This window comes from Lycorma delicatula, chromosome 10 (assembly GCF_047948215.1).
Source record: "Lycorma delicatula isolate Av1 chromosome 10, ASM4794821v1, whole genome shotgun sequence".
NCBI classification, from domain to species: Eukaryota; Metazoa; Arthropoda; class Insecta; order Hemiptera; family Fulgoridae; genus Lycorma; species Lycorma delicatula.
In genome coordinates, this window is record NC_134464.1 from 34,250,105 (window position 1) to 34,263,816 (window position 13,712).

The following is a 13,712-nucleotide window of genomic DNA, read 5'->3' on the forward strand; positions in this document are numbered from 1 at the left end:
GTCGAACAGCATCTCTTGGCCGACAAAGAAGACTTATGTAGTGGTCTCTTTCTTGATTGTTTGTCCTTGAGAAGCATGCTTGTGATGAACCACGTCTTGATAATCAAAAAAGACTGTCACCATGACTCACATTGCTTGGTGATTGCTTGGCTTTTTTTTACTGTGGAGAAGTTGGAATTTTCCAGTGGTATGATTACGCCTTTCCTAGGCTTATGCCTAGAGATCCATGTTTCATCTCCAGTTATTTTTTTTTTTTATGAAATCTGAATCACTATTGGCACATCTCAGCATATCTTGCACAACTTGTAGTTGACTTTCTTTTTGTTCATGGGTTAGAAGTTTTGGGACAAATTTTTCTACTATGTATCACATTCTGAGATCTTCCATTCGAATCTGTCTCCATGGGAATAGTGAAATTCCTACACTTCATCTTCAAGCTTTCTGACAATCAATCTTTTATCACCATCTGTCGATCTTGTTTGATTTTTCGGGATTTTTGCTGGTGGAAGGTCATCACATTTGACAGACATTCACCCATCTAGGGAAACATTGATACCACCTTTTAATCTGTGTAACACCCATAGCTTTATCCCCAAAAGTTATTTAAATTTTCCTTATTGCCTCTACTTGCCTAGCTACCACCAAGTTTCTGACAAACTTTAATACAGATACTCTTCTCAATTCATTCAGTCATTTTGAACAGCAACAAAAATATGTCAGGCGCTGTATCACTTGTTTTACTTCTACAGCTGCTAAGCAGCGATGGCTACAATAGTAGCAAGACACTGAATTAGATACAGCCAGTACGAATCAAGGTCACATTTTGCCATAATCCCCTTTGCACACAACTGGTTACCGCAGTGAAAAATAAGGTTGGATATGTTTTGATTATACCTCGTTAATTTAATTTTATTTTTTTATTGAATAATTTTTATTAATCTGACCTTATACAAATTATGAAGATTTAATAAACCAGAAAGAAATAAATCAGATTTAAACTTATCAGCTGTTTTTTACTTCAGTAAAAATTTATATTAATTGATAGTTAAGATTAACCAATTTATAAGATCATATATACGATCATTAATCATTAAATTAATCATTTCATTACTGAAATTACAGTTTAAAGTATTGTTTATATTATTATATAAATTTATATTTAAAAATGTGTTAGATAATGATCATGAGTATTTTTTTATTATATTAGCATTATTTGTTTTTAACTGGTTTACAAAAAGAGAGTGATTCTTGATTGGATATGTACTTTCTAGTATAACATATGTCAAGCCTTATTCTGCATCAATTGAACTAATTTCATGTAGAAAGTTTCTCTGTTGGTCCTGATATAATTTTTTATAATAACTTCAGAAGGAAAATTTTTTTAAATAAGTTTTCTTCGGATAATTTGAAGATAATTTTCTTCTTTTTTTGGTCACTGTTGCATAGTATTTATTATATTAGAATGATATATAGCCTGATGCCGTACAAGTATTTTCAAATAAAACTTCAAGCAAAATAGTTGTAAAACTTGGATGAAAGAACATGCTCCAACATTCCACCTCTTTACTTCACAATACATGTTAGAATATTGTAGAATACTTTTACAGTACTTCTTTGTCAACAGCATTTTTTTATAGACCTATTCATATTTTAAATAGAAACTAATAATAGCTTTAAAACAAATAATGATTTCAAATTAAAAATAATCAGTTTTCAGTACTTTGTCAATTTCCTTTTTTTTAATTTTAAAAGATTCAGTAAGGCACCAACTTTTTAAAATGTAAAGAAGAATTGAAAATATATTAGTTTATATTATTTAAGCAGTTTGTGGTTGTTTAAGTCTATAAGTTATAATTTTATTTATATATATATATATATATATATATATATATATATATATTGTCAAGATAAGTGATTTTAGGCAAAAGGAGAAACAATCTTATAGAAATTAAAAAGATTAAAGGATAGAAATTCATAAAGAAGTTTTATTGAGACTACCAGTGCCTATAGATAGTATAATAGGAATTCAGTAAAGCAGATGTATATTATCTTATATTTTTAATAATTTTTTGTTAAATTTTTTATTCTGTTTGTTTTAGCAGTTCACCTAGAAGCAATAAATCAGGGGGTGTAATGCTTACCACAAGAAGGATTGTAAAACTGGAACCTCAGGATGATCAAACTTCAAATCTTCTTCCCCCTCCACCACCGGCACCATTACCCAAAGCTAAACCAAAACCACAGCCTCCTCCAGGTATTGTTTACAGTTATTTTTTGTAGTCCTCTGTTGCAATATCATTAGGATAAATAACATTATAATCAACATTATAAAGTTTTAATTGTCTAGCTAATATACTTTTGGGATTCCATTCATATTGTCACAGATGGTGAATAAGATAATGTTCTTCTTATATTCGTTAAGTATGCCACTTAGTGATTATTGTTTCTCATTATTACATTTTGTTGCTCGAAAATGTATTATATCAAAAATGAAATAATTAGTACATGAAAGACATCATGCAAAATAACTTCTCTTGTACATGGTATGATATACCTCTTTGCTAATAGTATGAATGAAAACTCACAAGAAAGTCGTGTCAATATCATCTTTTTTCCTATTGACCATTATAGGACATTGATTATTGTTTGTAAATTACAATAATCTTACATTAAAAGCAAAGAGAAATAAAACTGGTTGATCTAAACGTTCTACCTTATTTCATTCTTTAAAAGAATGTTACAAGTTTCTATTACCTGATGAAACTGACTGAAACATTAGTGAAATTCTACTTCTGTTGTTAAATTTTAAAATGTATTAGAAATAAATAAACCTTTTCTTTAGATGTTAAACGATACTTTAGGTGTAACTGATTTTTATTTATAATTTATTCAGCTCAGTACAGAGTGTGTCACATTTGTTAATATATGTGAATACATTTATCTATTCTTTCTCGTAGCAGATATAATAACATGGAACTGTTACTTTGAGATGGATGGAGGAATATTATCTTTTATATATGCTTTTATGTATGTAGCCGTACGTAAGTTAAACTTATTTGGTCATAACTTGCTGTGTGGGTCTCAGGTAAGATTTATAACTGCATCATTTCAAACTGATGGTTCGACAAACCTGAAATGCTTAGGATTATCAGACTGGAGAATAAAATAAGGATGTCTGTGGCTAAATCCACCACTAACAAACTAGTTCCCATTGTCTGCTTTGCTGTTACCATTTAATTATAGCTAATTGTTATAAGTAATATCATTTGTTGTCTTCAAAAATAAAATAATAGAATAATGCTATAACAAAAATTGAACCATTTCCATCTCTGTTGTATATTAGACTACATTTTTAAAGTATATTAATTAAAATAATGTATTGAACTCTTTTTACAGTTAGCAGACATATGATACCTGCAACAATTTCTGATCTAGATGGCATTGATATGATGGATCTACCTGTAGATTTAGATGATTCTGATATCACTATCGATGATATAAAGTAAGTCAAATTGGATGATTTTATAATTTCTTCTTCTCCTCATTAATTGCTCATTGTAACAGTTAATTACTAGATCAGTTTGTTTTATCTTAATTATTTTGTAATAGAGTTAAGGATTGATTGGTTGTGTAGGATTGGCAGTATCTTTTCTGTATTCATTGTTGGAATCGAAATTCAAATTAAATAATAATGATACTGTATCATTATTAGAAAGACATTGAGGGATTGTGGAGAAGAAGTATATGCAGTAAAGTGTTGAGATTGTCTGGAATTGGATAGTTTGCTAGAGAGAATTGGAAAAATTTAAAGCAGTTCAGGCATAAGTATTTATAGAATGAAAGAAGTTATATTTAGGTGAGGAGGACATAAGATTAAACAAGATTAAATGGTTGATCATAGTGAAATGAAATGAGAATAGAAAAAAAGATGGAGTAGGATGAGGACAATGAAGAGATGTTTTCCTCTATTTCTCTTGCAAGTCATCATGGGAAATTATATATTTATTAAGGAGTAAGAGTTTCCTTTAAGGGAGAAAACCATAAAGGTGAATTTTGACTGACATAGTAGAGCACCACCACTCTCTAATAACTTCTGTCCTTCAGGAATAGTTTGGCTCAGTACTGTTTCAGTAAAATTTGTTGAATGCTTGAAAAAATGTGGGGATTTTAAAATTATTTCTTACAATCACTTTTTGTATTCAATGAATACTTGCTGTATAGTTCACTTGAGTAATATCAATTATTTTAACAGAAATAATGAATCAGATTCGAGAGAAAATTTATGCTTCAATTTACAGATTAATTTGAAAATTTTTCAAATTTTGTTTCGTAATATATAAATTTTTAGATAAAGTTTTCTTTTCATCAGATACTTACCTGTGAAATGACTAATATGAAATTAGAATTACCTGTTGTTCAGTCAGGATTTTTCTTTTAACTGAAAACTATCATAATATATACTTTTACATATAATGAGCTTATTTTTTTGTAAAACAGTAAGATAAAAGGTACTTATACTTTAGAAAGCACTATGAATAGTATAAAGAAAAAAAATTTCTATGCGATTTTACTGGACAGTCATGGTCTTGGGATTACCTAGTTAGTCTGTAATCTGTTTATATATTTATATATCTGCCTTCTGTTAATTAATAATTTTTCTTTATTTCAGACCAAGACTTGAATTAATGCAAGAAACTCATGCTAGTTTTTTTTCATTATTACGTGACATAATTTGCTCAACACCTGATCATCGTATGTCATTACCTCAGTTAGAGGATAGAGTAAAAGCATGGGCAGAAAGTCCTATATCACCTCTTAATGATTGGTATTCTCTTGCGGTTGCTGATATACATTCATGGTTAACTTCTGCTCTTGCATTTCTTGCTGGTGAATATACTGGTATGCTATACTGAGAGATATTTTTATAAATATTTGTAAAATGTTCATAATTCATTGTTTTAGTTTTGTAGCGTGTTGACTTTGTTGCAATTCCATCCTGTTTTTTCTGTATACTTTATCCTTTTATTTCACCATCATAGCTTACTTTAATTAACTTTTAACTAATCCATCATAATGGATTTTAATTTTGAATTTAATGATAACCATTCTACTGCTAAAAAAATTAACGAATTATTAAAGGTAACTTAAAAAACTTGTTTTTTTTAGTGGTTTAAGTACTGTCAAAGAGTATGCTGCAAAAATTTCAAGTTATGGTTTTTGATGAAAATAAGCCTACAAATACAATTAATAAAAATCTATTTACCCAGATGAAAAAAAAAAAACAAAAAAAGAAATTATCTCTAAAGTAAAGACCATTCATTGTAAAAAAAAATTATTCTGAAAACTTTAAATATTTTTTATTTCTCTTAAACTACATACCTTAAGTATAAGGTATGATAGGTATATGATAAGTATATGGTGATTATATAGAAAAGTAGTAACTTCTCTATATAATCACCACATGAATTAAGACTTTATCGTAGCAATACACCAGCTTCAATATACCCTGGTATTCTTCTGCTGCTACTCCATTTAGCAACTGATTAACAGCATTTTTAAGTTCATTGTTACCCACGAATTGCTTACCACTCAAAAATTCTTTCAATTTCCCAAACAAATGGTAATCAGAAGGAGCTAAGTGCAGACTATATGGTGGGTGATCGTAAATTTCCCATCCAAATGTTCTCAGTAAATCACATGTTGGACCCACAACATGTTATTACATGTTGGACATGCATTACTGTGCAGCAGGGCGATGCCGTTGGTCAGCTGCCCATGTCGTCGATTTTGATGGCGCACCATAACTTATGTAGAGTTTCGCAGAAGGCTTCTGCATTTATAGTCATTCCACATGGCATGAAATCAATCGGAATTATCCCAAACTGATCCCAGAAGACTGTGGCCATCAGTTTGCATCCAAATGACTGTGGCTTGACCATTGTTGGTCTGTTGGTAATTGAGGATGATGCCATTCACTTAAATGCCAGTTTCTCTCTGGCATGTAATATAAAATTCATGTTTCATTGACAGTAACAATCAAATGAAGGAACTCATCACCTTTTTCTGTGTAGCGGATAAAAAATTCCAAAGTAGAACCCATTCGGATTTTTTTTTATGTTCCGTTAAGACATGTGACACCGAACGTGCACAAACTTTTCTGAAGTCTAAATGGTCATGGCGATCGATAACAGCTCTTGAAATAGGAAAATGAAGGGCCAGGTCAGAAATCGTTGAGCAACAATCTTTTTTGGTTTTATCATCGACGCATTTCAACAAGTCCTTGGTAATTTTCGAAGGCCTCCCTGAAGGTTCTTCATCATGCACATTAATTCTGTTATCTGTAAATCTTTCATGCCATTTTCAGACGTTTCTTTCATTCATTAAATTATCACTGTACACAGCAACCAACTGCCTCTGAATTTTAGCCGGCTTAATGTTTTGATGATTTAAAAAACGTATCACTATGTATTTCACAGTCAGCAGCTACATCGATTTTCCTATTCATTTTATAATGTAATAATTCACACATAATCAAAGATACTACAAGGCAAAAACTTACAGACAGCAATGAATTGTATACATTACTAGCATGGAAATGCATGACGCAGGTTCGCCATAAGGAGAGAAATTTTCCAGCGGTCTTTACTTTAGAAGTATCCCTCGTATCTTAACATTAGAAATTAATAATAGTATAGACTATTAAAATGCTGCAGTCAAAAAATTATTTGTAATAGAAGCTGATAATATAATTGATAAGAAACTATAATTTGAAAAGAGAATAGATTTCAAATGAAAATTGAATAGATTTAATTGTTAATTTTTAACATTCACCAAGACTTATTTTATTAATAAACCTTATTTTATTAATAAATTTTATAAATAAAATTATTTTTTTTATTGTTGTATAATAAAACCCTTAGAATTTTAATCAGTCAAATGTGACTGATTACATCCAGTTAAATTTTATTCCATTTTTATTTTTAAATTGAATTAATCTAAAAAAATATATATCATTTAAGGAAACTGTAGTATATTTTAAAAGCTCTTGTAAAGTAAAACATAAGAAAAATAGTAAAGAATAGTGAATAGAATCAAAGACAGCATTGTTTCTTAGATCTTATATTTTCATAATTAGTGAAGTTTTTCATTAGATATCAATTAATAAATTTCAGAATGGCAACCAGAAGAATTTGTTCCATATCTGGATTATAAACCAGCATTAAAGATGTACCAATGGATTGGTGCTGGAAGAGACACAGATACTCATCTAACACCACTGTGTCGATTATGGCTTGACCGCCGAGACGAAATGGGATCACATCCAGTTAAAGAAGAGGAATCTGAACATGATCGTCTTTTAGCTGCTTCACCTCCGCCTCCTAGATGTCCTACATCTTGGGTTGTAACTCCTTCAACCCCTGAAGAAAGAGAAACATTTAGAGAACAGGTATGTTTATTGATTCCTACTAGTAGTTGTACCAGTAATAATAGAGGAACAAAATTTATTTTATTTATTTATTTATTTTTTTTAATTTAATTAAAATTAATCCAAAAAAAATTACAATGAAATTGTAAACCATACTTCAGTAAAAGTCTCACAGATTTCATTTCTTCTGCTCAAAAAACAAAAATTTTTGCAATATAAATAAAAACTTTTTAACAAAATGACACTGATATCTAAAAATGTAAGACACTAGATTTCTATTATTAAAATCTGTTATTAATTTAGAATTTTGTTTTAAAAAAATACATATTAAATATATATAATAAATAGATAGTAAATGAAGCATTCAGTACAAAAAATAGAAAAATTTGTTACAAAACTCTTACTGGCCTGATTTCATTTATTAAACAAAGTTTTTTTTTTATATAAATGAAATCGGCCTGGTAAAAGTTTTGTAACAAATTTCTATTTTTTGCTTATTATATGGAATGCTTAAACATTTTTTATTGTCTGTTTATTGTATATCTATTGTCTATTACATATATTTAACATATACTTTTTTTAAACAAAATTCTAAATTAATAACAGATTTTGGTAATAGAAATGTGTATTATCTTAACTTTTTTTTGACCTCTGTGTAATTTTGCTAAAAACAGTGTTATTTATATTACAAAAATGTTTAATTTTTGAGCGGAAGAAATTATATCTGCAAGACTCTTAGCGTACGGTTTACAATTTCATTATAACCTTTTGGATATCATTGCGTTTTGTTAGATTATTCTTCCTTTTTTTTTAATGATTTATTTATTAAAATTTATTGTCTTTCTATAGCTAACAAATATACATTTTTTTAATTTCATGGCCAGTTTTTTTGTTGATAGTCATATCATTCACATCATACCATGTTTTTCCTTTTTTAATGAAACTAGTATAATGACCTTCATGAATCGAAGATCCATAATGTATATTGCACTTATTAGTGCACTTAGTTAGTAAGTGTAACTCTCGATTTTTGTTAAATTTGATTTTACCAATCGAATTTATATTTGTTTTATTTATTCCTTTTTTAATAAAACTACATAATATAATCTGTTAACTAATATTTTTATTTTTTTTTTTAAAGTGATGGGAATTAAAACAATTGTTTCATCTTCAGTATTTTCATTTACATAGAACATTTACTATTAGAACAAGCTGTAGTATAGTTTCCTTTAAATTTTATTATTTCAAGAACATTATCAGGTTTTTGTACACTGCCTAGTAGGCAGTGTAGGGTTGTAAGTAGGGTTCTGCTACTTAGCAGCGTGATTCATAAAGTCACATTAACAAAATTAATAAAATGGCATATTCGACATATTTGGTTCACCAAATGGAAAAAAACATTAATAAAATTTGAGGTTTTTTGAAAGTATTCTTTATTACAAATCTAATTGAACTGAAATATAATGTTTTCACATTTATTTTTTCCCCAGTTTCATTTCACTTTAAGGTTAGTTCATATTTAGAACTGTAAATGTAGTTCATTGACTTCACCGTCTGCAGACTCTTGCTGACGAAGTTCTAACGAACTCCATGAAAAATAGGATTAAATTAAACATTTTAATTTAGATTTTGAAAATTGTTGAAACACAATGCTCTGATTTATGTTTATATACTCAGTATATATTTTTAACTCTGTTAATCAGTTGTTAACCATGAAACAATAATTTAAGTCATAATACAAAAAACACATATCGTGACATCATTTATTTTAATTTGTTTATTATGTTTATTTTAATTTTTGTTAATTTTAGGTTTATTTAAAAATATAGTTTTTCTTAATATCTTATTTAATACAAGATGTAGGTTACTTTGTTATTGATAGCTTATATCTAATTTAATCTAAGCTCTAGCATAATTTTATGTTACAGGAACGCCTCCGTTATGAAAATCCACACAAAGCATTCACATATCGCATGCATGGTTATGAGTCAGTTGTAGGTCCAGTTAAGGGCATGTATTATCAAGCAGTTGGACAAATAAAACCGAGAGGCCATTCTTTATTGACAGATGGTCGACCGAATTACGTCACTATTCTTGCTCTTGGTATGTATACGTTTCAGTTTTCTTAATTTATTTCATAACGTTGTAATAAATTGTTGTTACTTTGTTTAAAACTTCTATTTTACCGTATCTTAATCTTATTGTACTCTTTAGTTATTGACTGACACACATATATAATATCGGTATATTTACATTGATATATCTACAGGAGATTATCTCTAAAGTTAAGACTGTTTCATTGTAAAAAATTTATTCTGAAAACTACAAATATTTTTTATTTTTCTTAAACTATATACCTTATATTACTACTCTATACAATCGCCACTTGAATTGACATTTATCGTAATTATACACCAGCTTCAATATACCCTTGTATTCTTCTGCTGCCAGTCCATTTAGCCTCTGATTAACAGCATTTTAATTTTCATTGTCGCCTGCGAATTGCTTACCACTCAAAAATTCTTTCAATTTTCCAAACAAATGTTAATCAGAAGAAGCTAAGTCCGGACTATATGGTGGGTAATCATAAATTTCCCATCCAAATGTTCTCAGTAAATCATGTGTCGGATCCGCAAAAATGGACGTGCATTATCGTGCAGCAGGATGACACCATCAGTCAGGCGCCCACATTGCTGATTTTGAGTAGTGCATCATAATTTACATAGAGATTCACAGTAGGCTCCTGCATTTATAGTCGTTCCACGTAGCATGAAATCTATCAGGCAATAATTTTTTGATTTTTGATCCCAAAAGACTGTGGCCATCAGTTTGCATCCAAATGGCTGCGGCTTGACGTTTGTTGGTCTGGTTGGTGATTGAGGATGATGCCATTCACTTCAATGCCATTTTTTCTCTGGTGTTTATTACAAATTCATGTTTGTCGCTGATAACAGTTGAATTAAGGAACTCATCACCTTCTTCTGTGTAGCATATAAAAAATTCCAAAGCAGATTCCATTTGGATTTATTGACATTTTTAAGATGTGCGGCACCCAACGTGCACAAACCTTTCTGAAGCCTAAATGGTCATGAAGAATGCGAAAGATTACAGCTCTTGAAACAGCAAAAAGAAGGGCCAGGTAGGAAATCGTTGAGCGATGATATTTTCTGATTTCATCATCGATACATTTCAACAAGTCCTCAGTAATTATTAAGGGGCTCCCCTAATATGCTTCATCGTGCACATTAATTCTGTTATTTCTAAACCTTTCACACCATTTTCAGACATTCCTTTCATTCATTGCACTATCACCATACCCAGCAACCAACAGCCTATGAATTTTAGCTGGCTTAACATTTTGATAGTTTAAAAATGTATGACTCCATGTATTTCACAATCGGTGGCAACATCGATTTTCCTATTCATTTTATAACATAATAACTCACACGTAATCAAAAATGCTAGAACACAACAACTTACCAACATTGCATTGTGTACATTACTACCATGGCCATGAACAACACAGGTTTGCCAACCTTAAGGAGAGAAATTTCCCATAGATCTTTACTTTAGAGATATCTTTTGTAAATATAAAAAAAAAAAAATTTGAATAAATTTTAATTACTTACCTTTTATTCTTTCTTTTTATAATGTTAAAATGATTTTTTAGTGTTATTTCATCAGAAACTGATTCATGAGAACTATATGAGATCATATAACTATATCACTAACTATGTATTAGTGATGTAAAAGTATTAATGATTTGTATTTATTAAAAGAATAGGTAGATGAATTATACTCTTTAAAGAGAGAAAAAAAGATACAATGTAACTAGAATTAATTCACCAACAAATTAGCTGCATTAATTAACAACTTTATTTCATCTGTCAACAAAAGAAATTTCATTTAAAAATCAGCAGTGAATTGCACAAATTTCTGGATACACTAGAAATTTTTTTTCTGTTCAGTAATTTTAAGCTCCATTTGTATTTTTATGATAAAATGATTCCTTTTTATTGAAAAACAATAAAAAAAATTCCTAAGTTGTAATAATAAATTTTAAAAAATCTTTTTAAAAATAAAGTACAGCCATAATTCTAAATAAATTTTTAGTTTTCTAGAAAGGGCATAACATTTTTTACTAATCTTTTTTTTTTCAAGAATAGACTAAGGGATATAAAAAAATTAATTTTTACATTTTAAATGCAGTGGGTAACTTACAAGAAGGATATAGATTTAAAATAGATTTTTAGAGAATTAAAAAAAAACATTTTAGTGGTTTAAAGGCCTGTTGGTGTAGAAAATATAGATACAAAAAACTCCCATTAATTCCTTTTTCTAAAGCAAGATATAGCTAAAAAATAGAAACATGTAATTTTGGGGAGTGTGTGAAGAATATTAAATAAAAAATTTTAGTAATTTTTGATTTACTTTTAGCAAAAAAAAAATTCAAATTTTGAGAAAAACTTTTTTGTTATAGTAAAGATTTGAAATTTTATTTTATCATGAACATATCCCTCTTTTTTTCAATTTTTTCAAAAGTTTAATACATTCTTTCCCCAAAGTAAATACCTATCTACCAAGTTTTGAAGAAGATTGGTCAATGGGTCCAGAATTATAAGACCAAATACAGGTCAACATACAAACATATGCACAAATTGTCTGTCTAACAAAAATAGATTTTTTGGACTTGGAGCAGTGAGAAAAAAAATGTTTTCACACATTGTATACAATTTATATAAATAATTTTTTTTTAACTTTTAATGTTTGTTAAAAGTCATAAAACTTAAAAAAGCTAATGTTTTAGATTTTTTTTACAGACTAAACTTTCCCATTATTGGGAAAGTTTATAATCAAAATAATTTCTTAAAAAGTAACAGTAAAAAAATTTAAAAAAGAGAGAATTGTATAAAATGTTGAAATAAGGAGTGTACAATTAAGTTTTGCTTTGTGAAAACAAAAGGTACTCCTTAGTATCAATCATACACATGCAATATGTTTCAACTGGTTAAAAACATTTTAGAATGTGCTGATATGTGCGCAATTATTTTAAAACAGAAAATTTTATGAAACATTGTTGATGTAGTATCTTGATTAAAAGTTATTTGTCTATTACAGTTTGTTAAAAGTATCCCACTTATATTATCAGAGATCTAATTCTATTAACTTAACTTTTTATAGTGGGCTTAGATAATTATATTTTAGAATTTCTGTTTTATTTTCTGTCAGTTATGTTGATCTGCATTTATTTGAGTTTTTTATTTCTAATTTTTTCCTGTAATTCTTCTTCAGTAAGGGATGCTACAGCCAGGTTGCCTAATGGTCAAGGAACACGATCAGATATTTGTACATTGCTAAGAGATTCTCAGTATTTAACTCCACAAGCACCTGACAGTGATCTGAATTCAGTTGTTAGTGGAGCTCTTGATAGATTACATTATGAAGTTGATCCATGTGTAAAGTATGACACCAAGAGAAAAATTTGGATTTATCTGCACAGAGGACGCACTGAAGATGAATTTGGTATGTTATACTTATTCTAATTTATAAGTACTTATTTTTATATGTTTGTTACTACTAAATTATAATTGTTCATATTTTCCTGTTAATAATGAAAGTATAATTTCTGTTATTCGTGTACTTAGGAATGTCACTTCTTTGTACCTTATCTATATAGTAGCTTACATAATTTATATTAATACTGCTTATTTATAATACTGATGAACAATCATCGTACTCTACATATTACATACTCTATTATATTAATTTCTCTAAACATATTAGAGCAGACAAAAATAAAAATTATTAAATGTTACGGAACACGTAATTTTGCCAGACAAGCAAATTGTGCATAAAGTTAAATAATAATTTTATATGTTGCCAAATATCTTCCTTGCTGTTATAAATTTATTGCAATTGCAGAATAAATTGCAGAATAAATTTATTGCAATTATTTCCTATTATATATGATTATACCATAATGTTTGCTGCCTAATTAGTTAATTATGAATTAATGAAATTGGAATTTCTAAGTTTAGTTTCCTAGGCATCCACTATAAATTATTATTTTTTTTAATATTTAATGTGTTGTTGGGTTAAATTGGAAGGGAGTAGGGTTGACTGACTAATACTTATTCAACAGTTTTCTAAAATTCAGAAAGCAGGGATTGAAATGAAAAGTTTTCAGATTTGCTTATTTATGAACATATGTTTGTTATACTTTTTTTTGTCTTCAGTCATTTAAACTGGTTTGATGCAGCTCTTCAAGATTTCCTATCTAATGCCA

The 13,712-nt window shown here is 28.7% G+C and overlaps 1 protein-coding gene across 5 annotated transcripts in view; it reads left to right on the top strand.

Moving 5' to 3' along the window:
- LOC142330971 (uncharacterized) overlaps window positions 1-13,712 on the top strand; it is a 106,334-nt gene that overhangs the window by 28,626 nt on the left and 63,996 nt on the right. For 4 of the 5 annotated variants that reach the window (XM_075376456.1, XM_075376455.1, XM_075376454.1 and 1 more), the window contains exons 8-13: window positions 2,100-2,254; window positions 3,397-3,502; window positions 4,670-4,899; window positions 7,173-7,447; window positions 9,355-9,529; window positions 12,719-12,949. In XM_075376456.1, coding sequence (XP_075232571.1) covers window positions 2,100-2,254; window positions 3,397-3,502; window positions 4,670-4,899; window positions 7,173-7,447; window positions 9,355-9,529; window positions 12,719-12,949 — 1,172 coding nt within the window. The remainder of the gene's footprint in view (window positions 1-2,099; window positions 2,255-3,396; window positions 3,503-4,669; window positions 4,900-7,172; window positions 7,448-9,354; window positions 9,530-12,718; window positions 12,950-13,712) is intronic. The other variant, XM_075376458.1, reaches the window with a different exon arrangement.